Below are 26,289 nucleotides of genomic sequence, written 5' to 3'. Positions count from 1 at the left end.
GCGGCGGCGGCGGCGGCGGCGGCGGCGGCGGCGGCGGCGACGGCGGCGGCGCCGGCGACAGCAGCCCAGCTAGACCGGGACCGGGCAGCGGGAAGCTGACGTACGAAGCAACGTGAGTGAGGCGCGAGGGCGGCACCCGAGCCCGGGAAGCCCGGCTCGGCGCGAACCGCGGCGGACCAGACCCAGGTCCAGGCTTCCGAGGCCCCGCCTCTCGGGCTTTGGGACTAATCGGATTGAGAGCGCGCCGGCCCGGGCCGCGAACTCGCCAATTGCGGAAGGCGTCGGCCACCGCCCAATCCGAAGCAGACAGGTGCGAGGTCCGGAAGGCGGAGACCAATCAGCAGCGGTTGCGGCCTGTTGGGGCCGGTCTCGGCCAATGAGAAGGCCCGAGTGACATCTCCGCGCGCCAATCGGGAGTGAAGGAGCGTTCGTACCCGCCCGCCCTTCCGGCCTGAGCTCTATTTACCAGGGGCGTGCTGCCGGCTTGCCAATCAGAGCGCGGCTGAGCGGCCAGGCAGCCAACCCGGGAGGAGCGGCCGGCCGGCGTCTGCCGCACCCAGGAGTTGGGGATGTCCTACAAACCCATCGCCCCCGCCCCCAGCAGCACCCCCGGCTCCAGCACCCCTGGGCCCGGCACCCCGGTCCCTACAGGTGAGGATCCAGCTCCACCCCTGCTTGCCTGCCCGGGCGGTCGAGGTCTCGAAGAGAAGACGGCCTGAGTTCTGCAATACTGGGCCTGCCGCCTACCCTCGCTGAGCCTCAGTTCGCTGGCCTGTGAAGTGGGCGTGGTCACGTAAGGGCTTGTTGGTGAAGCGCAGGGGGAGGGGTTTATCCTGAAGTTTAGCAGCCTGGAATGAAGCCCTTTGGAGGGAATCGGGCGAATCTGGTCCGGGGCTTGGAACGTCGGGGCGAGGCGTCCCTGCCCCACGCTGACCTCTTACTGGCGCATGTTGCAGCCGGAAGTGTCCCATCGCCGTCGGGCTCGGTGCCAGGAGCCGCTGCCCCTTTCAGACCACTGTTTAACGACTTTGGACCGCCCTCCATGGGCTATGTGCAGGTGAGTGGAGCCGAGGGATTGCCTATGGATGGGGACTGGGGGCTCCTTCTTGGCCTGAGCTCACTGCCCTGTTCTCTTTTGACATAGGCAATGAAACCACCTGGTGCCCAGGGCTCCCAAAGCACTTACACCGACCTGCTGTCGGTCATAGAGGAGATGGGCAAAGAGATCCGGCCCACCTATGCTGGCAGCAAGAGCGCCATGGAGCGCCTGAAGAGAGGTAAGTGAGGCCAGGCCCACCGCCTCTGCCCGGGAGACAAACACTGGACAGTGCTTCACTAGGTAGGGAAGGAAAGACATCTGGAGGCCACCTGAGCCAAGCCTGGGCTAGGGCCAGGATCACTATCCAGAGAGGTGGGGTTTTTTGGTTTGTTTTTTGTGTTTTTTTGGCCACGCCATGCAGCATGCGGGATCTTAGTTCCCCGACCAGAGATCGAACCCATGCCCCCTGCATTGGGAGCGTGGAGTCTTAACCACAGGACCACCAGGGAAGTCCCCCAGAGAGGCGTTTTAAATTGAATTGACGTTGAGTTAATTTCCAGGGAAGGACCTGGGAGTTTGTATTTCAACAGGGCAAATTTGAGGATTAACCTCTAAACCTCTAATCTCATCCAGCCCCTCATTAGATTATAGTCCCTTTTACTGAAAGGGAAGGGGATGGAGAGGGAGGGTGTTTTTCACTGGCGGGTGAACTTGGGACTGTGGAGGGTCGCTGAGATCCTGTATGTTACTTCCGTATCCACACCCCAGGCATCATCCATGCCCGGGCGCTAGTCAGAGAGTGCCTGGCAGAGACAGAGCGGAACGCCCGCACGTAACAGGACTCGACTCCGCCTCAGCATCTGGACCTTTCCGGGCCACTGCAGAGCACCTGCTTCTCCCTGGCCTTCACCCCGAGTTGCACTTCCCATCCTGGGCTTCCTGTTCTGTGTCCTTTGGTGGGTGCCCTCCAGGAACCAGTGGGCGGCTCTCGCTCCAGTCGGCAGCACTAACTGGAAACCCCCAAAAGAGTTAGCAGCGAGGTCACTGTGAATCCCACCCATGACCTGCCAACAGTGTTGATCCAACTGGAGCTTTCTCCTTTCTGTGGCCCCCACCACTCAGCACTTACCCAGGACTTCTCACCACTTTTCCCAGACCCCTTCTCCCCAGCAGGGCCTCAGAAGGCCTGTCGCCTCCCTGCCCTGTCTCCTGGGCCGTGGCGACTCTTTTCTCAGTGTGTCTTTTGCTAAATATGCCCTTTTTGTATAAATAAAAGATAATTTGGAGTTGTTCTCTCAGCTTGTAGTTTTTGAGTCTGGTGCTTTTGCTAAGCCTGGATGGGCGGAAGGTGGGGTGCAGTGGGTGGGAGAGAGGCCCACGGAGCCTGGCTTTGCCTTGCCTCCACTGTCCATTGACCTTGAGTGGAACCCTGCCCTTCTCTGGCCCTCAGCCTTCCAGCTGTAAGTAGTGGAAAGGGTGAGCTCCAGTAGCCGAGCGCCCTGCCCTCCTTCACGTGATGCCACCAGGGGGCAGCGCAGGGCCTTGGCTGCCTCCACGGCTGGAGGGCACTGTCTCCAGCCTGAGCCTAGAGGGTTCTTTCCCTGGACTAGCAGTGCCTAGCTGGTGGAAATGCCAGTTCACTTAAGCCACACCCTCACATGCCTTAATGCCCTAACATCCTAAGCTTGGAATCAGCCCTGGAGGCTCTGAATACACCCCATCTCTGAGTCCTCAGAGAGGAAAGAAAGGGAGCATTGCTGCTTCCCTCCCCACAGGACCTGAGAAACAGTCAAGGAGAGAGAACTGGTTTCCAACATGGGTGAGACCCAGCTCGGTGCTGCCATACACTGTCCCAATGCCTTGTAGCTGACTGGGTGTGGTCTCACGGGCCCAACCCTAGGCTGTCTCAGCCTTTGCGCAGGATCTGGTGGCCATTGACCAGACTGTGGACCCAGAAGATATAGGTGGGGAAAGCCATGGGTCCCCATTCAGGGACTAGCGCAAAGATTTGGAGTGACTGCAGGCCTCTGCCTGTGTGTGTGGCAGAATGACCCTAGAGGTCTGGGGCACTGGAACCCCACCAGCTAGGTAGAGGCAAGTCAGAGACCAGCTTCTGGCTGCACTTTGGACGGGGAGGCATTTCCCCCGCCCTGGGCCTCAGGATCCAAGGGCCTGGGAAGTTGGGAATGGGACTCTGTCATATTTCCATAGCACACAGGAGGGCTGGGCCAGGGTGGAGGTGGGAACCCAGAGTGCTTTGGGGATCCCAAAGAATACAGCGGGACTGAGAAGCGCCAGCCTTTGGAGAAGGGCCTCTTCTTCCCCCGCCGCCTAGGGGAAGGAAGAATGGGGCCGCCCTCCTCCGCCGCGGGCGGGGCTGCCCGGACCCGGCCTGGGTGGGGGGGAGGGCCGCCGGGCCCAGGAAGGAGGCGGGGCGGCCGCAGTGACGCGGCGGGCGACGGGGAAGGACAGCAGGGGCACCGGCGGGCAGACCAGGAGGAAGGTCGGGGCCATGGGCCCGCGCTTCGCCTCCAGGGGGTCCGGCCACCGCTGGAATCCGAGGCCGGGGCTCGGGGCGCTGGGGGCTCTGACCCGCCGCCCGTCCGCCCCCGCCCGTACCGGGTGAGGGGCGCCCGCCCTAAACTAGAGGTGAGCCGGGACGTTGGCGGGCGGGCCAAGAGCACGGCGGGGGACGGGGACGCTGGGGAGTGGAAGGAAGTGGAGACAACGGGGGCCTCTCGCCTGCTCAGTGGGTGCGAGGTGTAGGTAGGGGCTGCAGCGAAACCGGGGCGCAGGTGGACGGAGGGGGTCTCTCAGGGCGGGGGCCCGTGGGATACTTCTGCCTCAGCCCGAAGAGGGCTCAGCCCTCGGGAAGGATGATGGGGCGGCTGCGTAGACAAGTGCCGGGAGTCCAGAAAGGATGCTGGGAAGGGGAGAGTTGGGGACTGGGCTGCCGGCCAGGGTGGGGAAGGCAGGTCTAGCGGGCGGAGGTGTTAGTTATCTGGTCTTTGAAGGTAGGTTCGGGGGCGGGGGGTGGGGAACACTGACAGAGATGCTGAGGAGGGGTGCACGGGGCTGCTCCGCGTAGAGACACCCCAGGGGACAAGGTTCTAAGTGGACGTCCAAGAGTGGAGGACACGGGACCGACTCGGGGAAAGGGATGCAAGGGGCGGGCCCCGAGGGGCCGGTTGTGGAAGGCGGGCCCGGAAGGAGGGGCCCGGGGGTTCCTGGGGGCGGGTCCCCGAGGGATGCCATTCCGAGGGGCTTGGACGCGGACGCGGCCGAAGAGGCAAGGCTGGCCAGCCAGCCCGCCGGCCTGAGCCCGCGGCTCCGGGGGGCCAGCGTCAGCGCGCGGTTGCCGTGGCGATGAGCGGGCGGGGGGCGGGGGCTGCGCGGAAAAGAGGTCAGCGCTCAGCCTCGCCGAGGCTCCCGGCCCCCCGCGGCGCTGGCTGCAGAGCTGGGCTCGCCTCTGCCTCCCCTGCGGCGAGCCCGGGCATGGGGTCGCCGGGCCCGAGCCCCTCGGCCCTCGCGCAGGGCTCGGGGCCGCGCGCCGCCGCCCCGCACTGACGGCCGCGCGGTGTCCTGCGCCAGCGGGAGCGGAGGCCGCGCACCGCCGGCCGAGCGCCTTCAGGATGCTCATCAAGGAGTACCACATTGTGCTGCCCATGAGCCTGGACGAGTACCAGGTGGCCCAGCTCTACATGATCCAGGTGAGGGCGGTGGGAAGTAGGCGACCAAGGCGCGGGGTGGGGGGAGGTATGCTTCATGTTTGGTGTCCGCAGGAGCGCGCAGGCCGCACCTGGGACCAGGGGCCGGGCCCAGCTCAATCCCCCTCCAGTCCCGCTCTGGGGCTTGGAAGGGCTCAGGCCAGAGGAGGAGAGAGAGCTTCCCCGGTCGGATGTGGGGGAGGGGTGGTGGTGGTTAAAGTCTGTGGGAAGAGCGACAGAAGGGCCTAGTGGTGCCTCCCCACCCCAAGTGCCCAGCCCCTCCTGTGCGCTCAGCCCCCATCTGACCTCCTTTAATCCTCCTTAGAATGTGTAATCCTTTGGGAGTAAGCAAAGGAGCGCATGAGGATGCAAAAGAGCGGGAGGCAGAAAGTGAGGAGCAGGTCCCAGGTGGTAGGGAAAGACTGGGAGGGGTTCCCAGAGGGCCTTGGCAGGACCTCGGCAGCCCCAGGCGGTCAGGGAGATGGGCTGAGGATCAGGCCCCAAATCTGTCATAGAGAGGAGCAGGCAGGGACCCCAGATGCTGAGGTCTGGGCTAAGAAGAAGGGGATAGAGGTCTGGCCCTGGACGTCAGGAAGAATGAGCCAGAGCAGGCTCTCAGGAAGGGGAGAGGGTTGGTGCCCGTTCCAGACGTGCTCCCCAGAAATGTGGGACCAGAGTCTGAGCAGGCAAGGGGGCCGGGATCTGGCCTCAGAGGGTTAAGTGGGCCAGGTTCAAACAACAGAGCTATGTAAGGACGGGATCTGAGTGCTCTCCAACTATGAGGGGTGTGGCAGGAGCTGGTGTTGGGGTCCTAGAAAGGTGGGGGCCCCTTTTACTCTCCTGGATTCTTCCAGGCCACCCACCCTGGCCCCTTGCCAGCAGCACACGCAGCATGCGCCCACCTCAGGAGCTTACACTGGCTTCCCCTCTGCCTCGAATAGTGCCCCCACCTCACACCTGCTCAGCACCCTCCCTTCCCCCAGGTCACCTTCAGATCAAGGTCATGTTATCTTCTCAATGAGGCCTTCCCTGACCATCCCATCAAAATTGCAACCCCCAGCCCTATCCCCCTTACCCTATTCTGTGCTTTCTTTTTACCACAGCACTTAGCACCTTCTAATTTGCTTTTTTTTGTTTTCTGTCTGTTATCTATCTCCCTCCACTGGAACATAAGTTGCACAGGGGCAGGCAGGGGTCTGTGTTCTGTACATCAACACATCCCAATTAACATAATCCCAAACAATGTCTGGAATAGAGCAGACAACAAATACTTGAGTGACTGAATGAGTCCTGGCCTGCAGAACCCCATAGGGGACTGGACAGTGGCTGTAATCCTGACCCCGGGAGCTACAGGGGACCAGGGTCGGGTTTCAGGGAGTTAGAACGGCTGGGACTAGGGCCTCAGCTGCACAGGGGACCAGGCCTAGCTTGGGATCCCATCCCAGGAGCTGATCTGGGGCTGAGCTGCCCGTTCTACTCTTGCCCTGGGCTGCAGAAAAAGAGCCGAGAAGAGTCAAGTGGTGAGGGCAGTGGCGTGGAGATCCTGGCCAACCGGCCCTACACGGATGGGCCCGGTGGCAGTGGGCAGTACACACACAAGGTGTACCACGTGGGCTCCCACATCCCAGGCTGGTTCCGGGCACTGCTGCCCAAGGCCGCCCTGCAGGTGGAGGAGGAATCCTGGAATGCCTATCCCTACACCCGCACCCGGTGAGTGGGTGGGGCAGGTCTGGGGCCAGGAGGGGAACAGACCTGGCGGGCACAGCCGTGACCCTCACCCCACCCTCTGCCCAGGTACACCTGCCCCTTTGTGGAGAAATTCTCCATTGAAATAGAGACCTATTACCTGCCTGATGGGGGGCAGCAGCCGAATGTCTTCAACCTGAGTGGGGCTGAGCGGAGACAGCGCATCCTGGGTGAGGCCTGGAGCCAGCGGGGGGACCGTGGAGCCCCTCTCAGGACACCTGCCACCTCAACAGGCGGCCTCTGACAAGTCCCAGGCTCTCTCCCGGTCTAGGCTTCCTGTGCATGGAAAGTTGCCCCCCCCAATCCCGAGGTGGGGGAGGAGTGGCAGGGGCCAGAGGGGGCTGCTGTTGCTCAGCGCTGCCGGAACCCCCCCAGATACCATCGACATCGTGCGGGATGCAGTGGCCCCAGGCGAGTACAAAGCGGAAGAAGACCCCCGGCTGTACCGCTCGGCCAAGACAGGCCGAGGACCGCTGGCTGATGACTGGGCACGCACAGCAGCCCAGACGGGGCCCCTCATGTGCGCCTATAAGCTGTGCAAGGTTGAGTTCCGCTACTGGGGCATGCAGGCCAAGATTGAGCAGTTCATCCACGATGTCGGTGAGCGCCCAGCCTCGCGAGGTTCTATTTCCTCGGCATGCACCAGGCCGCGCGTTTGAGCCAGGGATGCTCCCAGTCTACTGGGGACACAGAAACATAAAGCCGTCATTTCCGTTTGATGTGGTGGGCACTGAGGCAGAGGGGAGCCGCACAGCCTAGCTAGGGGTTGGGGGAGCCTAGCCTTGAGGTACAGGTGAGAGTCAGGCGGGCAAGAAGCTGACAACGTGATCTCTGAGGTCCATGCCGGTTCTGACATTCAGAGATGCTGCTTCTCATCCATTAAAATTCTAAGACTCTCCAGTGTTCTGTGGGTCAAGCGAGACTTAGAGGCTCTCAGGAGGGTCCCCAGCTCTAACCTGCAACACGCTAAGGAGTGCAGGCCAAAGCTGTGACTCTGTCGCTCTCTCCGAGTCCCATCCTTTGGCCCTGTTATCCAGGAGGCCCTGTTTCATGCCCCCCCTAAAACTAACCCCACAGTTCCTGTGGCTCAGCCCTGCCCCACCTCCCAGGTCTGAGGGTAGACTACCTGCAGGTAGAAGGATGGGGGTGTCCAGGGACCTGGGTTCCATCCCACCACGGACCCTCATGGAAACTCTCCTCCAGGGAGATACTTCCCATCTCTGTGCCTTAATTTTCCCTTCTGTAAATGAGGAAGAGGTTGGGCCAGATAGTAAAAAGCTAATATTGATCACCACATGCCTAATTCTTTGCTAATCACTTCCCATGCAAGATCTCCTTTAACACCCCCAACACCCCTCAAGGTGAGGACAATTATTATTCCCATTTTACAGATGAGGAAATTTAACTCAGAGAGTAATACAGGCACCGTAGCTTAAATTTGGAAAAATGCCAAAAAGCACAAATTAAAAAGATGAAACTCACCCACATGTAACCACTGTTAAGATTCTGGTGTATCTCCTTCCAGAAGTTTGTCACAGTAATTCAGTCATGATGACGTTATCTCCTAGACGCTGGAGTCTCTAACTTTAGTCCACTGCTTAGGATGGAACTGTCCCAGAACGGGTATCACGTTTTGCTTCATTAAGTGCCAACACTTCCATTAACTCTTAACACCTTCATTAACCATCAACAATTTCATTAACTATCGACGCCTTAATTGTTAACTCTTGTGAAGAAATCAGCAGGAAGCCAGCTGACAGAAGCAAGAACAAACATTGCTCCCAGCTTCCCGGGGTGTCGGGGTGGGCTCAGCGCTCAGAGTTGGGGTGTCCAGAGGGATAAAAGAGGCAGTGGGCAGGGACGGAGGTGGGGCAGGAAGACAAATGCCCCAGTTTCCACTCCCGTCTCCCGGACAGTGCTCACCCTGCCCTACTTTGTGGCCCTGGGTGGGTGGTGTGCCCAGGGGAGCCATTCCCTGAACTCATGGGCTGGGCATGTGGCTGCGGTGGCAGGGAAACTCGGGGCTGGGGCGTGTGGGTGGGGAGGGCATGGCTTTGATGCCCGGGCGCCTGCAGGCCTGCGTCGGGTGATGCTGCGGGCCCACCGCCAGGCCTGGTGCTGGCAGGACGAGTGGACAGAGCTGAGCATGGCTGACATCCGGGCACTGGAGGAAGAGACCGCCCGCATGCTGGCACAGCGCATGGCCAAGTGCAACACAGGCAGTGAGGGGCCCGAGGCCCAGCCCCCCGGGAAGCCAAGCACTGAGGCCCGGGCTGGGGCCAGCCGTGCTGGCGCCCCCGATGGGCCCGAGGTGCCCCCAGGCCCCGATGCCTCGCCTGATGCCAGCTTCGGCAAGCAGTGGTCCTCGTCCTCCCGTTCCTCCTACTCGTCCCAGCATGGAGGTGAGGCTGAGGCACAGGGGCAGGAGGGAGCGGCCCTCAGGCTGAACTCCCAGGCTGAGGCCAATGTGGCCCTGCAGGGGGCGTGTCTCCCCAGACTCTGTCCGAGTGGCGCATGCAGAACATCGCCCGAGACTCTGAGAACAGCTCTGAGGAGGAGTTCTTTGATGCCCACGGTCAGCACCCGAGACCTGTTAGGGGAGGGGGGGCGTCCATGAGCAGCTCCCGCCAGCCCATGACGCAGCCCCTCGTCCCTTCAGAAGGTTTCTCAGACAGTGACGAGGTTTTCCCCAAGGAGATGACCAAGTGGAACTCCAATGACTTCATCGACGCCTTTGCCTGCCCCATGGAGGCAGAAGGGGCGCCAGGTAAATATCCTGCATCCAGTTGCCAGCCACCAGCACTCCATATGCGGTGGGGACTTGGAGAACAACTCATTCCTAAGTTTAATGGGGTCCTGAGATGAATGTCAGTCCAGAAAGGGTGCTCATTAAATACACAGACGAATAATGAGCAGATAATGGGTGGATGGGTGGATGTGGGGCGTGTATTCAGGGTTCAGACACAGCACAGAGAATGGAGGAATTCATTTGGAGTCCAGGAAGGCTTCACGTGGGAGGTGATGTCTAAGCTGGAGTTAGAAGGATTGGACGAGCTCTGCCCAAAAGAACTTTCTCAGATGATGGAAATGTTCTAGCCACTAGCTACATGTGGCTAGCAAGTACTTGAAATGTGGCGAGTGGGACTGAGGAACTGAAATTGGTATTGTTATTTTAATTCATTTCAGTTTAAGTAGGCACACGTGACTAGTGGCTACCATATTGGACAGGACAGGATTAGAAGGAATTTTCCAGGCAAACAGGGCTTGTGCGGAGAAGCATGCCTGTCAGCAGCAGGACTGGCCATGTGCAAAGACGCAGAAACGTGAAATGACCTGGGAGAGTTGGGTGAGAGGAGAAGGTCAGAGGAAGATGGGGGGCGAGGGCGGGTGCTCAGGCAGACAGCAGAGCAGGGGTACCTGAAGTACCAGATGCGGGGATCCCCACGGACCCCTCAGTCCCCTTCACTGGCTTTCCCTATCCTGCAGACCCTGGAACCGAGTCCACCAAAGATATCGGGGATGGGGCCCGAGCACCCAGGGACCCAGAAGTGAGTATGGTCGGCCACCCCGCGTCTCATTCTGCCCACCCACCGGCCAGGCCACTGCTCTGACATCCCTGGCACCCCTCCCTGTGCCCCGCAGGGCCCGGATGGAGCGGGGGAACTGGGGGCAGAGACATGCGCAGTCCACGCCCTCTTCCTCATCCTGCACAGCGGCAACATCCTAGACTCAGGCCCTGGAGACACCAGCTCCAAGCAGGCGGATGTGCAGACGCTAAGCCTGGCCTTCGAGGCCATCGCCCGCGTCCATTTCCCCGAGGCCCTGGGCCATGTGGCGCTGCGCCTGGTGCCCTGCCCACCCATCTGCGCCGCTGCCTATGCCCTTGTCTCCAAGTACTGGTCAGGGATGGGAGGGTGGGGGACACACAGGATCCCCAAGGTGTGGACAGCCACTTGGGGGCTCCTGAGACCAGAGAGGCCCCATGGGGGGAGGGGGAGGAGGCCAGGAAGCCAAACACCTGGGCTAGTCACCTACCCAGCTGGATTTCAGTTTCTAGTCAATGGCTCCATCACAAAGGCCTCTGGGATACTGACGGGCCCCACAAAGGCCCTCCAGTGCTAGGACTTGCCAACAGGTCAAGGGGACTTAGAGGGGGCAGTGGAGGGCCTGGAGGCCCCCCACCCATCCATTATACCCCCTCCTCCTACAGCCTGAGCCCCTACAGCCATGACGGTGACAGCCTGTCCCGCTCCCAGGACCACATTCCACTGGCTGCCCTGCCGTTGCTGGCCACCTCATCCTCCCAATACCAGGGCGCTGTGGCCACGGTCATTGCCCGCACTAACCAGGCCTACGCCGCCTTCCTGCGCTCGTCTGAGGGTGTCGGCTTCTGCGGGCAGGTCAGGAGTTAGGGATGTTCCCGGGGAACTTGCTGCGGGAGCCCCCCATCCTCCTGCCTCTGCTGCAGCCCCTCCTGATGGTGCTGCCCTTCCACCCAGGTGGTGCTGATTGGGGATGGCGTCGGTGGAATCCTGGGCTTTGACGCACTCTGCCACAGTGCCAGCGCGGGCACTGGGAGCCACAGCAGCAGCCGCCGAGGAAGCACGGTCAGTGTGGCTGGACCCGCCTTCTCAGGAGGCAGGTGTCTCCCCGGCTCTAGTTCTCTGCCCCTGGAATATGCCCTCTCTCCGGCCTGTCCCCTGCTGCCTCATTCCACCTCCTCTAGGGCTCTACTCTTTGTTTAAGTCCCTGCCCAACCCCCAAGCCTCTTTCCTCACTTCCAAATAAGTAGAAATCGACTGTCTCCAGTCCTAAGGCTGTTTCTGTCCCCTATTCCGTCTAGAACAATGAGCTGCTCTCCCCGGAGGTTGGCCCAGTGCGGGATCCCCTGGCAGATGGGGTGGAGGGACTGGGCCGGGCCAGCCCAGAGCCCTCAGTGCTGCCTGCCCAGCACACCCACAGCGACATGGCCAGTCCTGAGCCCGAGGGCTCTCAAAACAGGTGACATTCCTGCCCCATCAACCCCAAACTGGGCTTGTGCTGGGCTGCGGAAGCAGCAGCACTGAGCACCCTCCCCCCCCTCCCGCAGCCTGCAGATGGTCCCCTCAGCCACCTCCTCTGGGGAGCCCAGACAGGCAAGCACAGCCTCCTGTCCACCCGCTGCCGCCTCTGAGGTTCCTGATGGTCTCACCAGTGCCACCCGCCTTGACTTCAAGGTCTCCGGCTTCTTCCTCTTTGGCTCCCCTCTGGGCCTGGTGCTGGCTCTGCGGAAAACCGTGATGCCCACGTTGGAGGGTGAGCCCTCAGGGTGGGGGTGGGCTTCACCTGCCCCTCCCCCATCTCCTCTTTGTTTCATCTGAAATGGGGGTGTTTATACCATTCCCCACTGTACAAATAAATGGCTTGGCTAGAGAGGGAAAACCTGAGGCCCAGAAAGAAGGGACTTGCCAAGGCCAAGTGTCCCAAAGTGCACCAGGAGGAACGCATACCCACAGATGCTTTCATGAGAGGGGGTCCAACAGGCATGGGGAACGCTTCATCTTGAACATCAGCAAATCGAAGGCTCTGATCTCTTTTTAGCCGAGAGACCTGTCTCACTTTTAAGCACTCCCAGGGACCTCCCAGGGAGTAGAGTCTGGGAAGTGCTGGTTCAGGGTCACACAGCATGTCAGGGTGCTGCTTCCCACAACCCCTGCCTCCCAGTATGCCCAGATGAATCCCCTCCCCCCTTTATCTTCTGGGTACCAGTGGCCCAGATGCGGCCAGCCTGTGAGCAGATCTACAACCTCTTCCATGCGGCCGACCCCTGCGCCTCCCGCCTTGAGCCCCTGCTGGCCCCCAAGTTCCAGGCCATCGCCCCACTGGCTGTGCCGCGCTACCAGAAGTTCCCCCTGGGAGACGGCTCATCCCTGCTGCTGGGTATGCCGCCAACCAAGATAAAGGGGAGAAAGAGGACGGCACCAACAGTGAGGGATGGGTGTGGGCCCCCCTCTCCCAAGAAGACATGAGGTAGTTCCCACATCATTGGTACTCTCTCATGTCACCACTCCCAGGACCAGGGAGCCCTCCCCTGGCCCCTTGGGCAGTCTGGATCCCCAAGACCCTCTAACATTCTCTGCCCAGAAGTTGGGGGCAGTGGTGACAACTGGGCTGAAGGGAGGAGGTGGTGACACTGAGAGCAGCCGCCCACCACCGGCGGGGAGAGGGGCTGCAGTGTCTGTGTGTAGGGATGCATTGTGTCTCCGCATGCACTTGTGTTCGTGTATTGGTTTGGGGTGTGTACTCACGTGCACGCAAGTGAGTAGCCATTTGGCCCCATGAGACAAGTGGGCCTGGGTCCAGGTGGTGGCGGCAGTCATGCTGGCAGGAATGCAGCTGGCTGTTGGGGTGAGCTAACAGGAGAGGATGCCCCCACCCTTCACCTCCACCCAGATGTGGGGCACTTCAGCCTCAGCCAAGACCCAACCAGGGAGGGCTGGCAGGGGAGATGGTGGAGGGATGGGGGCCAGGCTGTCCTGGAACCTTGGTGGGAAGACAGGAGGGTGGCCTGGCCCAGCCCGCCACTGAGGTCGCCCGTCCACCCACAGCTGACACTCTGCAGACCCACTCAGGCCTCTTTCTGGAGGAGCTGGAGATGTTGGTGCCCTCAACACCCACCTCTACCAGCGGAGCCTTCTGGAAGGGCAGTGAGCTAGGCAGTGATCTGCCAGCCCAGCCAGCTGCCCCCAGCACCACCAGTGAGGTGGTTAAGAGTAAGTCAGCCAGCCACCCAGCCTGGGGAGGGAATACTTATTCCACCTTCAAAGCCCAGCTGAAACATCCTTGCCCCAAGCATTTGCTCTGGAATGAGTGTGCCCTAGCACCCAACTCCAGACTCAGCAGGGTTGGCAGAAAAGAGGGAGGGAAGAGCATTAGGGGCCAGACGGGTGGGCATGGGGTGGGAGGCCACCCCTGACTCACTGCCCACCGTGGCCGTACAGTCCTGGAGCGCTGGTGGGGGACCAAGCGGATTGACTACTCGTTGTACTGCCCTGAGGCGCTCACCGCCTTCCCCACCGTCTCGCTGCCCCACCTCTTCCACGCCAGCTACTGGGAGTCGGCGGATGTGGTGGCCTTCATCCTGCGCCAGGTGGGCCCAGGGATGCGGGGTGGGAGAGGGAACCGGCCAATGATAGGGAGCCGTGGGCTGGGGGAGGGGCAGCCCCAGGCACCCTTCCCCCCTTCACGTGGCCTTGCTGGTCCGATTCTTCGCAGGTGATGGAGAAGGAGCAGCCACAGCTGGCCGAGTGCGAGGAGCCGTCCATCTACAGCCCGGCCTTCCCCAGGGAGAAGTGGCAGCGCAAACGCACCCAAGTCAAGATTCGGGTACGTGCCCTGCCCCTCGAGCCCTCAAGAGCGAGGCCCTGCCTACTCTCCCCAGGATCCCCGCCCCTCAAGACCTTCCGGGGTCCAATCCCGCCCGCTGGTCCTGTGTCCTGGTCCCACCTCCTCATGCCTCGGCCCCGCCCCTGGGTACCAACTGGTCTCCTCCCTTAACCATCCCGCCACCTCCTCATCCTCCGCCCCCTCGGAACTGCCCTCATGACCTCAGATCGGGGTTAGCAAAAGCGCCCACCCCTCGGGCCTCGCCCCTCTCTCGCAGCGACCCCGCCTCCTCCAGGCCGAGCACCCCAGTTTGAGCGCGGGTCCCCCTCACCAGCACCTCCCGCATCCCTGTCACCTCTTTGCTGCGGGCTCACGCCGTCTCCTTCCACCAGAACGTCACTTCCAACCACCGGGCGAGCGACACGGTGGTGTGCGAGGGCCGCCCCCAGGTGCTGAACGGGCGCTTCATGTACGGGCCCTTGGACGTGGTCACGCTCACCGGAGAGAAGGTCAGGACACAGAGGCCTCAGTCCCGGGTAGACCGGCCGCCCTCGGGCAAACTCGCCCCAAGCGGGAGGTCCGGGTGCTGCCTCCTGTCCCACGGATAGCTCCCAGTCACACTAGGTTGAGCCCCCAACCCCGTCCTCCCCCAACAACAGGCCTGCCTCGGCCCTCCTCCGCTCAGCGTCAGGGGGACCCTCTCGCCCCCTCTGCCTGCTAGGTGGACATCTACATCATGACGCAGCCGCTGTCAGGCAAGTGGATTCACTTTGGCACCGAGGTCACCAACAGCTCGGGCCGCCTCACCTTCCCGGTGCCCGTGGAGCGTGCGCTGGGTATCGGCGTTTACCCGGTGCGCATGGTGGTCAGGTGAGCGCGGGGTGGGCCGGGCCTCTGCGGGGTGGGGCTCCTCTGGACCCCGCCCCTATGTCGCTCAAGCAGCCCTTGGGCCATAGGGGCGACCACACGTACGCTGAGTGCTGCCTGACGGTCGTGGCCCGCAGCACGGAGGCCGTGGTGTTCAGCATCGACGGCTCCTTCACCGCCAGCGTCTCCATCATGGGCAGCGACCCCAAGGTGCGCGCCGGCGCCGTGGACGTGGTCAGGTAGGAGCGGCCGCCTGGCTCGCCGTGGTGACTGGTCTCCACCCCTGGCGCGTGGAGCTGACCGCCGCCCCACCCTGCAGGCACTGGCAGGACGCGGGCTACCTGATCGTGTACGTAACGGGCCGGCCCGACATGCAGAAGCACCGCGTGGTGGCCTGGCTGTCACAGCACAACTTCCCCCACGGCGTAGTCTCCTTCTGCGATGGCCTCACCCACGACCCGCTGCGCCAGAAGGCGGTGTTTCTGCAGAGCCTGGTGCAGGAGGTGCGGCAACTGGGGAGGGTCCCGTCCCCGCCGTCGCCCCGGGAGGAGGCCCATCTGGTCTCACCCCCATCGGCCCCCAAACCTAACAGACCGCCAAGGCCCTCGTGGTCCCAGGGGCCCCTTGTCCTTGGGGCCAACTAGAGAGATACGGCTGGTCCCGACCCCACCGGGACCTGGTGAGGTAGACCATATGGCCTCGACCCGAAACATTCTGAACGGGATGCCCACCAGACCCCACCCCCTGCCTCACGACTCCGCCCCCCGGGGCTGCTGATTGGCCTCTCTGGCCACAGGTGGAACTGAACATCGTGGCCGGCTACGGGTCCCCCAAAGACGTGGCCGTATATGCGGCGCTGGGCCTACCCCCGGGCCAGACCTACATCGTGGGCCGCGCCGTAAGGAAGCTCCAGGCGCAGTGCCAGGTGAGGACCAAGTGAAGGTGGGGACTGCGAGCCAGCTGGGGAGTGGGAGCCTGGGTCTGGGCCGGAAGGACCACCCATGTGTTAAGCACCTAAGGCAGGCGGCTGTGAGAAGGATGGCTGGCATCAGGGAACCTGGGCTCCTCCTAGGATGGGGGTCACAAGCAGCTTGGAGGTGCTGGGCAGGCCAGGATTGATAATATGCTCAAGACCTTGAGTACTGGTTCCACTTTGGCACGGTCCTGGGCATAGGCCTTGACCTTTCTGAGCCTCAATTTCTCGTCTGCAAAATGGAAATGATAAGATGGACCAGACCTCAACAGCTATCATGAAGAGCACGTGATTTAGTGCATATCAGCGTGCACGGGGCTGGGCGCAAAGCAAGTGCTTGCTAAACGTTAGTTGCTGTTGTTTCCCTCCAAAATCCCATTCTACAGACGAGGAAACTCAAGATGAGACCCAGAGAGAGGCAGAGCCAGGAATAAAGGTGCCCTGGCTCAGCCTGGGGTTGGTCAGGCTGTGCCAGGCCTATAATGCAGCCAGCACCGCCCAGGACCCTGGGGAGGACAGTTGAGGGCAGCGTGTGGGCCTGAGACCAGCCATCCCCTCATCCCTGCCCACCTCTGCCCGCAGTTCCTGTCAGATGGCTATGTGGCCCACTTGGGCCAACTGGAGGCCAGTTCCCACCCTCATGCCCCCGTGGGACCCTCGAGGGCCGCCCTGCCCAAGAGCAGCTATGGCGGGGCTGCCCCTGTGGACTTCCTCCGAAAACAGAGCCAGCTGCTTCGCTCGAGGGGCCCCAGCCAGGCAGAGCGGGAAGGCCCAGGGACGCCGCCCACCACCCTGGCGCGAGGCAAGGCCCGAAGCATCAGCCTCAAGCTAGACGGCGAAGAGTGAGGCCCAAACTGTGGCTGGACTTGGGTTATTTACTCACACACTTGAGAGGCCCACGTGGCCGCATGTGGAAGGCTGGGCCCCCAGCCCCACATCCTGCATCTCTGTTTGCCCCTCGGTGTTAGTTCCCTTTCATGTTGGGGGACCCAGCCCTGGGGGTGAGAGGAGGGAGCAGCAAGGGCCCAGAGGCTTTTCCAGTGTGTGTAAATCCATGAAAATAAACACCACCTGCATCCCACCTGATTGCCCACCTGCTCGGCATCACAGGGCGGCCCAGCCCCCAGTTTCCAGTTCAAGAGAGATGCTGAAGGGCAAAGAGGAGTCAGGATGTGCCCAGGGTCACGCAGCAGGTCAGAGGACAGGGCCAGGATTGGGGCCTGGAGAGCCAGCCTACCCCCGCCCTCCGCTCACCACCTGGGCTGGCCTTTCAGTTCCCAGGGGCCACACTTGGCTTCTCATTGGAACCTCTGCCTGCATTAGCTGAGGCCATGGGATCGGAGGGGAGCCCGCCTCACCCGGACACTAGGCCCCCTGGCTTGCACTTGCTTCGTCTCCCCCTTAAGACTGAAAGCTCCCAGGCAGCTTAGCCCTGGCCAGCAAGAAACACTTCCTTTGTGACAGAGACCACCCTCACTTCTCTGTCAGGGACACTGAGGCCCAAAAAGATCTGAGTTGGTGAATGGGGAGCTGGGATTAGAACCCCAATTCTTTGCCTCCCCAAACCACCCAAGGACCAGGAAATGAGGGGTGATGACCCCAGCTCTCCCAATGGATCAGCTCAGCAGGCCCAGAGAGAGAGAGAGAGAGAGATAAATAAGGCCTTTATATACAGAGAAGCATGATACGGCGGGGGCGGGGGGGCTGCTAGCAGCAGCACTGAGCTGGGCAGGGTGGCTGGGCCAGCAGGGCCCCGTCAGTGGGAGAAGATGCCCCGGAAGCGGGCCCTGTCTTCCTCGTCCTTCTGCCGGATTCTTGCCTCGAGGGCCCGCAGCTCACGGCTCACGATGGGCGCCAGGGCGGGGTCCAGCTCCAGCACCTTGGCAAAGTCAGCCTGGGCCTCCTGGGCATTCCACACTGCCGCGTGCGCCTTGCCCCGCTTGAAGTAGGCCTTGACGTTGTCTGCAGGGGGTGCCAGTGGGCAGCAGGCACACAAGGGCACGAAGGGGGGACCAGCCAGCTACTTAGCTTGACTTCTGGCACCAGGGGCCCATCATGGGACGGAGCCCATGCGGAGGCCAACCCCACCCCGAGCCCCCTTTCATATCTCACTGGCGCAACAGGGCCCATGGTCCTGCCTGGGTGGGCGATATTTGGTCGGGTTCCCACGGGACTTCAGAATGGGGGTGATATTAAAGGCTCAGTTTCGTGCCCCGGTGCCCAGGGGTTACGGAGGAGGCTGCTCTACTGACCACCCGCTGGCCCACCCTGGCGGCCCAGCGCGCGGTGCTCACCATCATACTTGTTGAGGATGGAGGAGCAGTGGTCCAGCACCTCGTAATACTCCTGGGCCGCCAGCTTGCACTGACAGTAGTTGAGCAGCAGTGGCGTGATCTGCAGATCCAGCTGGATCCAGTCAGGGGACCCAGGCTGTTCCTGGGGGCGTGGGGGGGGGAGAGGGCAAAAGGTGCTGAAACCTGGGCCCCCGGCCCCACCTCAGCCCCTCCACTCACCCACTGCAGCCTCCAGGCGGCACCTTCATCTGAAGGTTCTTGAGGCAGGCGATGGCGTCGTAGTACTTGGCGGCAGCCTCCTTCACACGGCCCTCGTGGTACAACCGGTTGCCCTCCTGGTGTATGACCGGCACTGCCTTTGCCTTCTCCTCATCCGTCATCGCCCATGGGTCCTGCTGGTACGTGCCAGGGTTCTCTACCTGCCGGGGTGTAGGCCAAGTCAGGGCCGAGGGCCAGCCTCTGGGCTGGCCGGGCCTGGGACATTGGACACCGGAAACAGAATCACTTGTTCATTCTCTGACCATTCAACAAACTGTTTATGTAGCATCTCCTACACGCCCAGCACTGTGCCGGGTTCTAGAAATAGAGCCGTGAACAAGATGGTGAAAATCCCTGCCCTTGCAGTGACCTGAAGGAGGGGGAGGACACTGCCAGGGGGTCCACAAAAGTGTCCTTGTACCTGCCCCACCCCAAGCCCAACCAACAGTCAGTGGGCCCACCAACTCTGGGCAGGCAGGTGGGACCAGCACCCACTCTGAAGCTGGGCAGTGGGAGTTTGGCGAGGTGCCTGGGGCTTGGTGGCCCCTCACCTTAAGCATCTCGATGTCGAAGATGAGAGGCTGGGGGTTCTGCTGCAGGGCGTCCAGATCGGCGTGGCCCAGGGAATTGTGCTCGTGCATCTGGGCGATGCCGCAGCAGTGCCGCTGGCCCTCCAGGGGGTCTTTGCCAGCTGCAATGTTGCGTAGACTCTTGGCCACCAGCGGATACAGGACCACATGCTGCCAGAGGGTGAGTGGGCACCAATGGGCTGGCTGGTCACCGGCCCAAGAGGCCCAGCCCCCTGCCCCATCACCATCTGAGAAAGGACACTAAGGCCCAGAGAGGGGCAGGAACCGGTTCAGCAGAAACACAGGAGGGCGTTTCCCTCGGGACTCCTCCAGCCTCCCAGCCCTCCAGCCCGGTGCGGGCCTCAGCTCCTGCCACACTTTCTGGCCACCAAACCAAGCCAAGCGCCTACCCCGTGAACCTCCACACAAAAACACACTCCCGCTGTCAACCGGTCTTCCCTGCCCTTACGAGCCCAGTGGAATTCTTACCTCTGCCCCTCCTCCTTCTCCCAGGCTTGCAGCCCACAAGCTGGGCTCCCCCCCATCACTGGGGTCCCTCCACATTCTGTTCCCAGCGTCTCTTCTGTGCTGCCCCATCCCCACCCCTTTCAGGGCCTATCTCCGAGGTGGGTTTAGGGCAGCAACCTCAAAACCCTCAGGGGAGACCCTCAGGCATAGGGGACCTAGCTTTTTTTTTTTTTTTTTTGGCCACAAGGCTCGTGGGATTTTAGTTCCCCGACCAGGGATTGAACCCGGGGCCACGGCAGTGAAAGCGCTGAGTCCTAACCTCTGGAGCGCCAGGGAATTCCTGGGGACCTAGCTTTTGACCTTTCACTAGGAACATCTGCTGGGATGGTGGGAGCCAGACCACCCTCACCCCAGTCTAACCAGCTCCTCTCACTGACCCTGCACAGGGCAGACTGCTCGGCTAACATTCATCCAGCCAGCAGATGTGTTCTGAGTCTTGGCTCTGGGCTGGCCCACACTGCGCATTTTGAAGGTAAACAGGCCCAATCCCTGCCCTGAAGTAGCTTAGATGCAGACAGAGGACCAGATCCTGGCCATGCAGAGCATGAGGGGCTGGAGAACCCAGAGATGGGGTTCAAGTCAACCACCAGTAGTCAGGGAAGGCTTCCTGGGGGTGGTGACCCAGGAATTCAGTTTGAAGTGGGAGGGAGGATCTTGGCCAAGAAAGGGATGGAAACACAGGGAGGTGAGTGGGAGGGAGACCCTGCAGGGCCATGTGAGCATCTATGGCTTACACTTTAGCTCGACAGTGACCAGGAGCCAGAGGGGTTTGAAGTAAGGAGTTGTGTGGGTCATTGCATTTGAGAGCCAGTCCCTGGCTGCAGTCCGGCTAAGGGAGAGGAAAAGGTGGGATAGGGGCCAGGACGCCAGTGTCCTGGCGGTGTGGTGCCCTGGAGGGAGTCGGTGGTGGCCTAACCACTGGGTGCGGGCAGACAGATGCAGGCAGGCACAGGACATCGGGTACCTTGACGTCGCAGCAGAACTGAGAGGTCTCGCCCTCCCGCATGGTGCGCACAATGGTCTCCCACACGGGCAGCTTGAACTTCTTGCCAATGATGAGCTCCATGGGCTTGCCGCACACCCGGCTGTCGTCCAGCACGCTGCCCTCCGCGTCACCGCGCAGAGTCCGGTAGTGGAACGTGGCCTGCGGGCCGCAAATGGGATCAGACAAGGGCACAGCCTTCCCCCATCCCCCAAGGACAAGCCCAGCTCGCAGCCTGCAGATGGCACAAGGGACAGGGCTCTCCCAGGGGTCACCCCCCAACCTTACACCTGGCTTTACCGCACCACCCAGGTGAGGATACTGTCACCAAGAGGGAAGGGGTCCAAATCACATGGCTAGTGGGTGGACGGGCTGGGACAGGAGCCCGAGCAGTCTGGCACTAATCATTCTTTCAATAAATATTTACTGAGCACCTACTACATGCCTGAGCTCTGTGCTAGGCCCAGCAGTGAACAAAACAGACAAAAGTCCCTGCCCCCGTGGAGCTCACATGGAACTTCTAGAGGAAAGAGATGGGCCTCAAAATGTGCTGTGTGAGGTTGAGCTAAGTGCTATGGATCAGAAAACAAAATGCAGCAGGGTAAGGCAGGGTGAGTTTAGGGGGCAGGAGTCTCTGCGAGGACAACATTTAAGCAGAGATCTGAGGATCTGAGGGACTTCCCTGGCGGTCCAGTAGTTAGGACTCAGTGCTTTCACTGTCGGGACCTGGGTTCGATCCCTGGTCGGGAAACTAAGATCCCACAAGCTGTGCTGTGTGGTCAAAAAAACCCCCAGAGATCTGAAGGGAGAAGCAAGCCAGGCAGATGCTGGGGTAGGAAGGGGTGGGAACTTTCTAGGTCAAGAGACTAGCAGGTGCAAAAGCCTTGCAGAGGGACAGTGTGTGGGGTGCTCACAAAACCGGAAGCCAGTGTAGCAGAAGCAGAGTGAACAAGGGTGAGGAGTTGTGCATCACGGGGTCACCAGGTCAGCAAGGATGGACCCCACAGAGCCTGCAGGCAGTGGTGAGGAGTTTGTTTTTTCACTCTGAGTTGAGAGCCAGCAGGTGGCTCCAAGCAGAGGAGGGACATGATCTGACGTGGGTGCTGCTGCTGCTGGGATGAGAACAGGCTGGAGCGGAGGGAGGACAGAAGCAGGAAGGTGGTTACTGCAATAACCCAGGAGAGAGATGATGGCGGCCTGGACCAGGGTGGTAGTGGCAGAAGTGGTGAGAAGTGGTCAGATCACCGGTGTATTCTGAGGATCTTCTGTGGGAAGTGAGAGAACAGGAGGAGCCATGGAGACTGGGAGGTTTTGGGCCTGAACAACCAAAAGGCTGGAGGTGCCCTTAACTTAGATGGGAAGGCTTGGGGGGAGCAGGTGAAGTTTGAGGTGCCAACCAGACATCCAGGTGGAGATGGTGAGTAGGGAGCCAGATATCAACTTTAAAGGAGAGGGAAGGCTAGAGATAGACATCTGGGAGTGGCCCAGGCATGGAGAGTTTTTTAAAAGAGATGAGCCTGGATGAGATCATCTCAGGGAGAGTGAAGAGAGAAGAGGTCTAAACACTGAACCCTCCACAGGATATGGTTAGAGGAACCCACACTCTTTGCCACCACCCCTAGCCACTCCTCTGAGCTCTGTTTCCACATCAGTAAAATGGGGTCAACAATAGTACCTATTCCTCTTGTGAGAAGGAAAGAAAATAAACTTGTGAAGCATTTAGCACGGTGCTCATCTGAGCCCTCAATCAATGCTGGTGATTGGTTTTTTAATTCACCTGTATCTGTTCCTTCAGGGTCATTGTTCACAGATCTTCACTATTTTTACAGTGTTCTCTCCAGCTGGTGTCTGTTCCATCCAGGATCTCCCTTGCCAGGACCTTCTTCAAGGCCACCAACTCCCCAGCCCAATGGGGGAATCCACCCACATCCACCTCCCTTCTCGCATCTGGGAAAGGATCCCTCTTGGTATCACTGATCACTAGGGCTGTGCAGCTCTGCCTCAAATCACTCACGCTGAGAGAGGCTAGGATCTTTACCTGCTGGATCTCGGCACAGTAGCTCTTACTTTTGGTGGCCCCAGTATGTTTTGTTTTGTTTTGTTTTTGCGGTATGTGGGCCTGTCACTGTTGTGGCCTCTCCCGTTGCGGAGCACAGGCTCCGGATGCGCGGGCTCAACGGCCATGGCTCACGGGCCCAGCCGCTCCGCGGCATGTGGGATCTTCCCGGACCGGGGCACGAACCCACGTCCCCTGCTTCGGCAGGTGGACTCTCAACCACTGCACCACCAGGAAAGCCCGGCCCCAGTATGTTTTAAATGTTAAACTGTTGTAGTCATCAACAAGGTATGTCACTTCAGTTATTTTGGGGGCCAGGATCTTTACTCATTCGCTCAAATGCGTGTCCTATGTGACTGCTCTGCTGGGCACAGGGGCTGCCCCCAGGAAGCTCCTTACTCTACAGGCAAGTGGCAACAGGGAAAGGCCCTCCAGGAGGAGGGAACTGCGTAAGCGGAAGCCGGTAAGACTGGAGATGTACATTGTTTGGGGGAAGGGGCCGGAGAGGCTGGAGGTGGGGGCCTGGATGTGCAAAGGAGGAAGATGGGAGGCTCTTTATTTCCCAGCCCTTATCTGTCCCGAGCAATGCCACGAAGAGCACTCGGAAGGCTGCCAAAAGGATTCTGGTCTGGCAGACCCAACCTCTGGGCCTGTTTGTTCTCTCGGTTGGTGCGTCGTCCCAGGGCCTCGATTTTCCCATCTAAGAAATGGAGCTGGTCTGTGTTTTCAGAAGACCCTTCCGTCTATAGATTTTGAGCCTTGCAAACCAGGGGCCCCTCCCAAGGCCCAGGTATCCGGTTTAGGGTCTTCTCCAGCGCTGGGTCTGTGCAAGCAATAGGGTCAACCCTCCCACCTCCCGCAACCTGTTTATAATGACTGACGGCCTTCCCAACCAATGTGGCCACACGGCCAAGCCAGGGGGCGGGGGCAGACGCATCCGAATTCACCCTCTACTTAAATCCAGACCAATCAGCGTCGAGCTCGGCATGTGAGAGGTAGGGTCACCGACCACTGCTATCTGGGCATGCGCAATCTCTCGCCTACAGCCTCCTCCCGCCTCGCATGCGCACCGCGCCACGGACGGTTAAGGGAAGGGGATAAACACGAACCTTAGTTCCATCCTGAAAGTCAGGGAGCTCTCCTCGGCCCTCCTCTATCACGCGCTTTTGGATCCCGTCCTCCCGGAGTCTTGCGATGATATCCGCCATCCTCCTTCCCCGCTGCTCTCTTTCGGCAACTTCCGGACTCGCTCGGCAGCTTCCGGACCTGCTTCGTCAACTTCGGCAACTTCCGAGCTGGCGCCATTTTGGCTAAGGGCAGACGCCATAAAGGGCCTGAACGTGGAAACGGACAGTGATTGGTTCTCTGCGCTGCGGCTGAGCGCGCGGGTCTGACCAGGGGCGGGGCCTGAGGCTGTCTAGGGGAGGTGAGAGAGGCGGGGCCAGAGTCGGCCGGGCGGGGCGGGGGCGTCCCTAGCAATTGTGTCATTGAACTGATATAGACTGGGCCCTCCCAAGTGGCCGTGTGCCACTCTATTTTAAGTTGTAGGAACGGTATAACAAAGTTACAGAACTAGGATGGAGCGGGGGCTGGGGGCCTGTCGGTAACGCCACCCCCTAAAACTACTATTTTTGTGTATTCCTTTCTGGGTTTTTTCTTTTAGCATACCTAGCACAATAGTCGTGACTTTTGCATCCTGGATTTTTCTCTTTAAATATAAATAAATAAATAAGTAAAACTAGGAGTAAGAAAGAGAGGAAGGAGGGTTTCTCTGTGTTCCTGTGGGAACCGTAAACTCCCCAAGAGACTGACAGTCCCTTGTGGGGTCCTGGCTGGATGTGTCGTCACCATGGAATCCTCCGCGGTGTCTGGCACATAGTAGTTGCCCAGTGAGTATTAGGAAATATAGGAATGATAGAAGTGACGCACTTCGGGGGTAGTACAACATTTCTCTCCGCCTCTGGAAACTGGCTGTGAAGAATAGCTGTAAGAGTTTTCTGCTCCCACTTTCGAGGTTTAGGTAACCGAATAAAGGGAATGTCTTGGGACCTGTGCACTGTCTTCATTCCATCCTCATAACTGCGAAGAATTATTGTCCGTCCCCTTTGCCCCACGTGCTAAGGGCTTCAGATATTTATGCTGGTTCATTTCCCCCCCCCCCCCGAAAAGTCCCCTGAGAGAGGTGGAACCTCTGGGGTGAAAGGGAAACATGCTTTGTTTGTTTTTAGCTTTTTTTTTTTTTACCCACACAGGAAGTTTTTCAGGCGACTTCTGCCAAATTCTGAAGCAATAAGTAGTCTGTATCCTATACAGATTGCTCCAGAAAATGGAAAAAGAGGGAAAGCCAACCAACATATTTTATGAGGCTATTTTAATCTTGATTCTGAACCAGATAACTATACCATAAGGCAAGAAAAATATACACCCATTTTACTAATAAATATAAATATGAAAAATCCTAAATGAATGTTCAGCTAATTAAATCCACTAGTATATATAAAAATACCTCAGGGCTTCCCTGGTGGCGCACTGGTTGAGAGTCCGCCTGCCGATGCAGGGGACACGGGTTCGTGCCCCGGTCCGGGAAGATCCCACATGCCGCGGAGCGGCTGGGCCCGTGAGCCATGGCCGCTGAGCCTGCGCGTCCGGAGCCTGTGCTCCGCAACGGGAGAGGCCACAACAGTGAGAGGCCCGCGTACAGCAAAAAAAAAAAAAAAAAAAATTAAATAGAATGAGTTTTATACATGATTCCATGTTTTTAAATTGCAAACACATCCACATACGAGCCAATGCCACGTGGAGTAGGGGGCCAGACAGAATTCAAGGCAGCCGACTGAGCACACTGATGTGGGATCTGATGAAAGGGAGGAGGAAAACGGTGGAGAGAAGGAGGGAAAATAAATTAACATAACTCAAGAGGGGCCTTGCTCATAGTGATGATGTGTCATAAACTGAGAAGCAGGATTGACTCAGCTCTGTACACGAGGTCATAAAATGAAGTGGGTCGGGTGAGTGCAGGAGGATGAGCACCCTTAGAGCTAGGTGGACCTGAGTTCAAATCCCAGTTCGCACTTGAAAGCATTTGGGATTTGGGCGAAGCGCTCATTCATGTGGTCCACAAATATTTACTGAGGATCTACTTAGCGCCAAACACTGTTCTGGGCACAGTGGACAGAGTGGTGAATAAGACAGTGTAAAATAAGGTAATTTCGGGTAAGCACTGTGTGATGTGAAACTGACTTTAGATTGCATAGTCAGGGACGGCTTCTCTGAGAGGTGACACTGGAGCAGGGACACCGATGATGAAAAGATCCCCCTGTGAAAGAGCAAGGTTAAGTGCTTTCCAGGCATAGAAAAAAGCACGCACGTGCAAAGACCCTGAGATGGGAACGAGCTTGGCCTGTGTGGCTGAGCGAGATGAAAGAGGGGCAGAGAAGGACTTGATGCGATTGGGAGAGGTAGGCAGGGACCAGAGCTTTGTGGGCCTTAGTCAAGAGTTCACATGTTATTCTAACCACAGTGGAAAACCAAGGGATGGTTTTATGCAGAGGAGTGACTTGGCAGCATACTTTAATTAAAAAAAAAAAAAGTTTTATTTAAGACTAACACACAGAAGAAAAGGATCAGATGTTTTAAAAGACCACTTTGCCGTCTGCGTGGAGACAGAATTGGAGGAGAATGCAAGCCACATAAGCTCTCTGAGCCTTTTTCCACATTTGCACGGGGGCGACGATCCCCCTCCCGTGCAGGGCCGTGGTGAGTAAGGGTGGGGAAACGGTCCCCAGGAGTCTCCTCAGCACTCGAGGAGCGGGCTGGGATGTAGACGGCTCCAACTCGGGCCTGAAAGGTTGGCGAGTGGCAGCCCCTGCAAGGCCCTTGTACAGACCCAGGGATTGCTTCCGAGA

The 26,289-nt window shown here is 59.6% G+C and overlaps 3 protein-coding genes and 2 long non-coding RNA genes across 16 annotated transcripts; 2 read left to right on the top strand and 3 right to left on the bottom strand.

The window, feature by feature from the left end:
• The first annotated feature begins 26 nt into the window (after window positions 1-26).
• CDK2AP2 (cyclin dependent kinase 2 associated protein 2) lies at window positions 27-2,340 on the top strand. Of its 3 annotated transcripts, none has more exons than XM_029209531.1 (4): window positions 27-651; window positions 957-1,057; window positions 1,145-1,277; window positions 1,808-2,340. In XM_029209531.1, the coding sequence occupies exons 1-4, from the start codon at window positions 570-572 to the stop codon at window positions 1,873-1,875; spliced, it is 384 nt and encodes a 127-aa protein (XP_029065364.1). In that variant the 5' UTR covers window positions 27-569; the 3' UTR covers window positions 1,876-2,340. The 3 variants fall into 3 exon arrangements, with proteins under 3 accessions (XP_029065364.1, XP_029065365.1, XP_029065363.1); XM_029209532.1 differs by having other exon boundaries at window positions 617-793; XM_029209530.1 differs by lacking the exon at window positions 27-651 and having other exon boundaries at window positions 659-1,057.
• Window positions 2,341-3,495: 1,155 nt separating this feature from the next.
• On the top strand, window positions 3,496-16,776 carry PITPNM1 (phosphatidylinositol transfer protein membrane associated 1). Of its 6 annotated transcripts, none has more exons than XM_029207554.1 (24): window positions 3,496-3,688; window positions 4,631-4,749; window positions 6,242-6,456; window positions 6,541-6,662; window positions 6,868-7,092; window positions 8,568-8,894; window positions 8,972-9,067; window positions 9,155-9,259; window positions 9,979-10,040; window positions 10,135-10,385; window positions 10,703-10,892; window positions 10,992-11,099; window positions 11,336-11,493; window positions 11,582-11,787; window positions 12,241-12,411; window positions 13,080-13,244; window positions 13,473-13,621; window positions 13,747-13,857; window positions 14,135-14,366; window positions 14,579-14,727; window positions 14,800-14,963; window positions 15,044-15,227; window positions 15,521-15,649; window positions 16,280-16,776. In XM_029207554.1, the coding sequence occupies exons 2-24, from the start codon at window positions 4,672-4,674 to the stop codon at window positions 16,541-16,543; spliced, it is 3,861 nt and encodes a 1,286-aa protein (XP_029063387.1). In that variant the 5' UTR covers window positions 3,496-3,688; window positions 4,631-4,671; the 3' UTR covers window positions 16,544-16,776. The 6 variants fall into 6 exon arrangements, 3 of the variants coding, with proteins under 3 accessions (XP_029063387.1, XP_029063388.1, XP_029063386.1); XM_029207555.1 differs by having other exon boundaries at window positions 9,152-9,259; window positions 14,250-14,366; window positions 14,814-14,963; XM_029207553.1 differs by having other exon boundaries at window positions 9,152-9,259.
• Window positions 6,185-8,586, bottom strand: LOC114886704. 2 transcript variants are annotated; one of them, XR_003791398.1, is made up of 4 exons: window positions 7,975-8,586; window positions 7,619-7,732; window positions 6,593-7,172; window positions 6,185-6,406 (listed from the first exon to the last, which is right to left on the bottom strand). It is a non-coding gene; the product is annotated as an uncharacterized LOC114886704 (long non-coding RNA). The 2 variants fall into 2 exon arrangements; XR_003791397.1 differs by having other exon boundaries at window positions 6,593-7,169.
• On the bottom strand, window positions 8,865-12,234 carry LOC114886703. Of its 2 annotated transcripts, none has more exons than XR_003791395.1 (3): window positions 11,982-12,234; window positions 11,684-11,756; window positions 8,865-9,082 (listed from the first exon to the last, which is right to left on the bottom strand). It is a non-coding gene; the product is annotated as an uncharacterized LOC114886703 (long non-coding RNA). The 2 variants fall into 2 exon arrangements; XR_003791396.1 differs by lacking the exon at window positions 8,865-9,082 and adding an exon at window positions 10,837-10,882.
• Window positions 16,777-16,790: 14 nt separating the features above from the next.
• Window positions 16,791-23,713, bottom strand: AIP (aryl hydrocarbon receptor interacting protein). 3 transcript variants are annotated; one of them, XM_029207557.1, is made up of 7 exons: window positions 23,494-23,713; window positions 20,311-20,490; window positions 18,801-18,989; window positions 18,234-18,410; window positions 17,992-18,133; window positions 17,517-17,659; window positions 16,791-16,844 (listed from the first exon to the last, which is right to left on the bottom strand). In XM_029207557.1, exons 1-7 carry the CDS (start codon window positions 23,590-23,592, stop codon window positions 16,833-16,835), a joined length of 942 nt encoding a protein of 313 aa, XP_029063390.1. In that variant the 5' UTR covers window positions 23,593-23,713; the 3' UTR covers window positions 16,791-16,832. The 3 variants fall into 3 exon arrangements, with proteins under 3 accessions (XP_029063390.1, XP_029063389.1, XP_029063391.1); XM_029207556.1 differs by lacking the exon at window positions 16,791-16,844 and having other exon boundaries at window positions 17,342-17,659; XM_029207558.1 differs by lacking the exon at window positions 16,791-16,844 and having other exon boundaries at window positions 17,587-17,659; window positions 18,000-18,133.
• Window positions 23,714-26,289: the final 2,576 nt, after the last annotated feature.

This window comes from Monodon monoceros, unplaced genomic scaffold, assembly GCF_005190385.1.
Source record: "Monodon monoceros isolate NGI ecotype Baffin Bay Population unplaced genomic scaffold, NGI_Narwhal_1 Super_Scaffold_7, whole genome shotgun sequence".
Taxonomy (NCBI): domain Eukaryota; kingdom Metazoa; phylum Chordata; class Mammalia; order Artiodactyla; family Monodontidae; genus Monodon; species Monodon monoceros.
The sequence above is the reverse complement of the archived record's forward strand: the minus strand, read 5'-3'. Positions and strand labels throughout refer to the sequence as shown.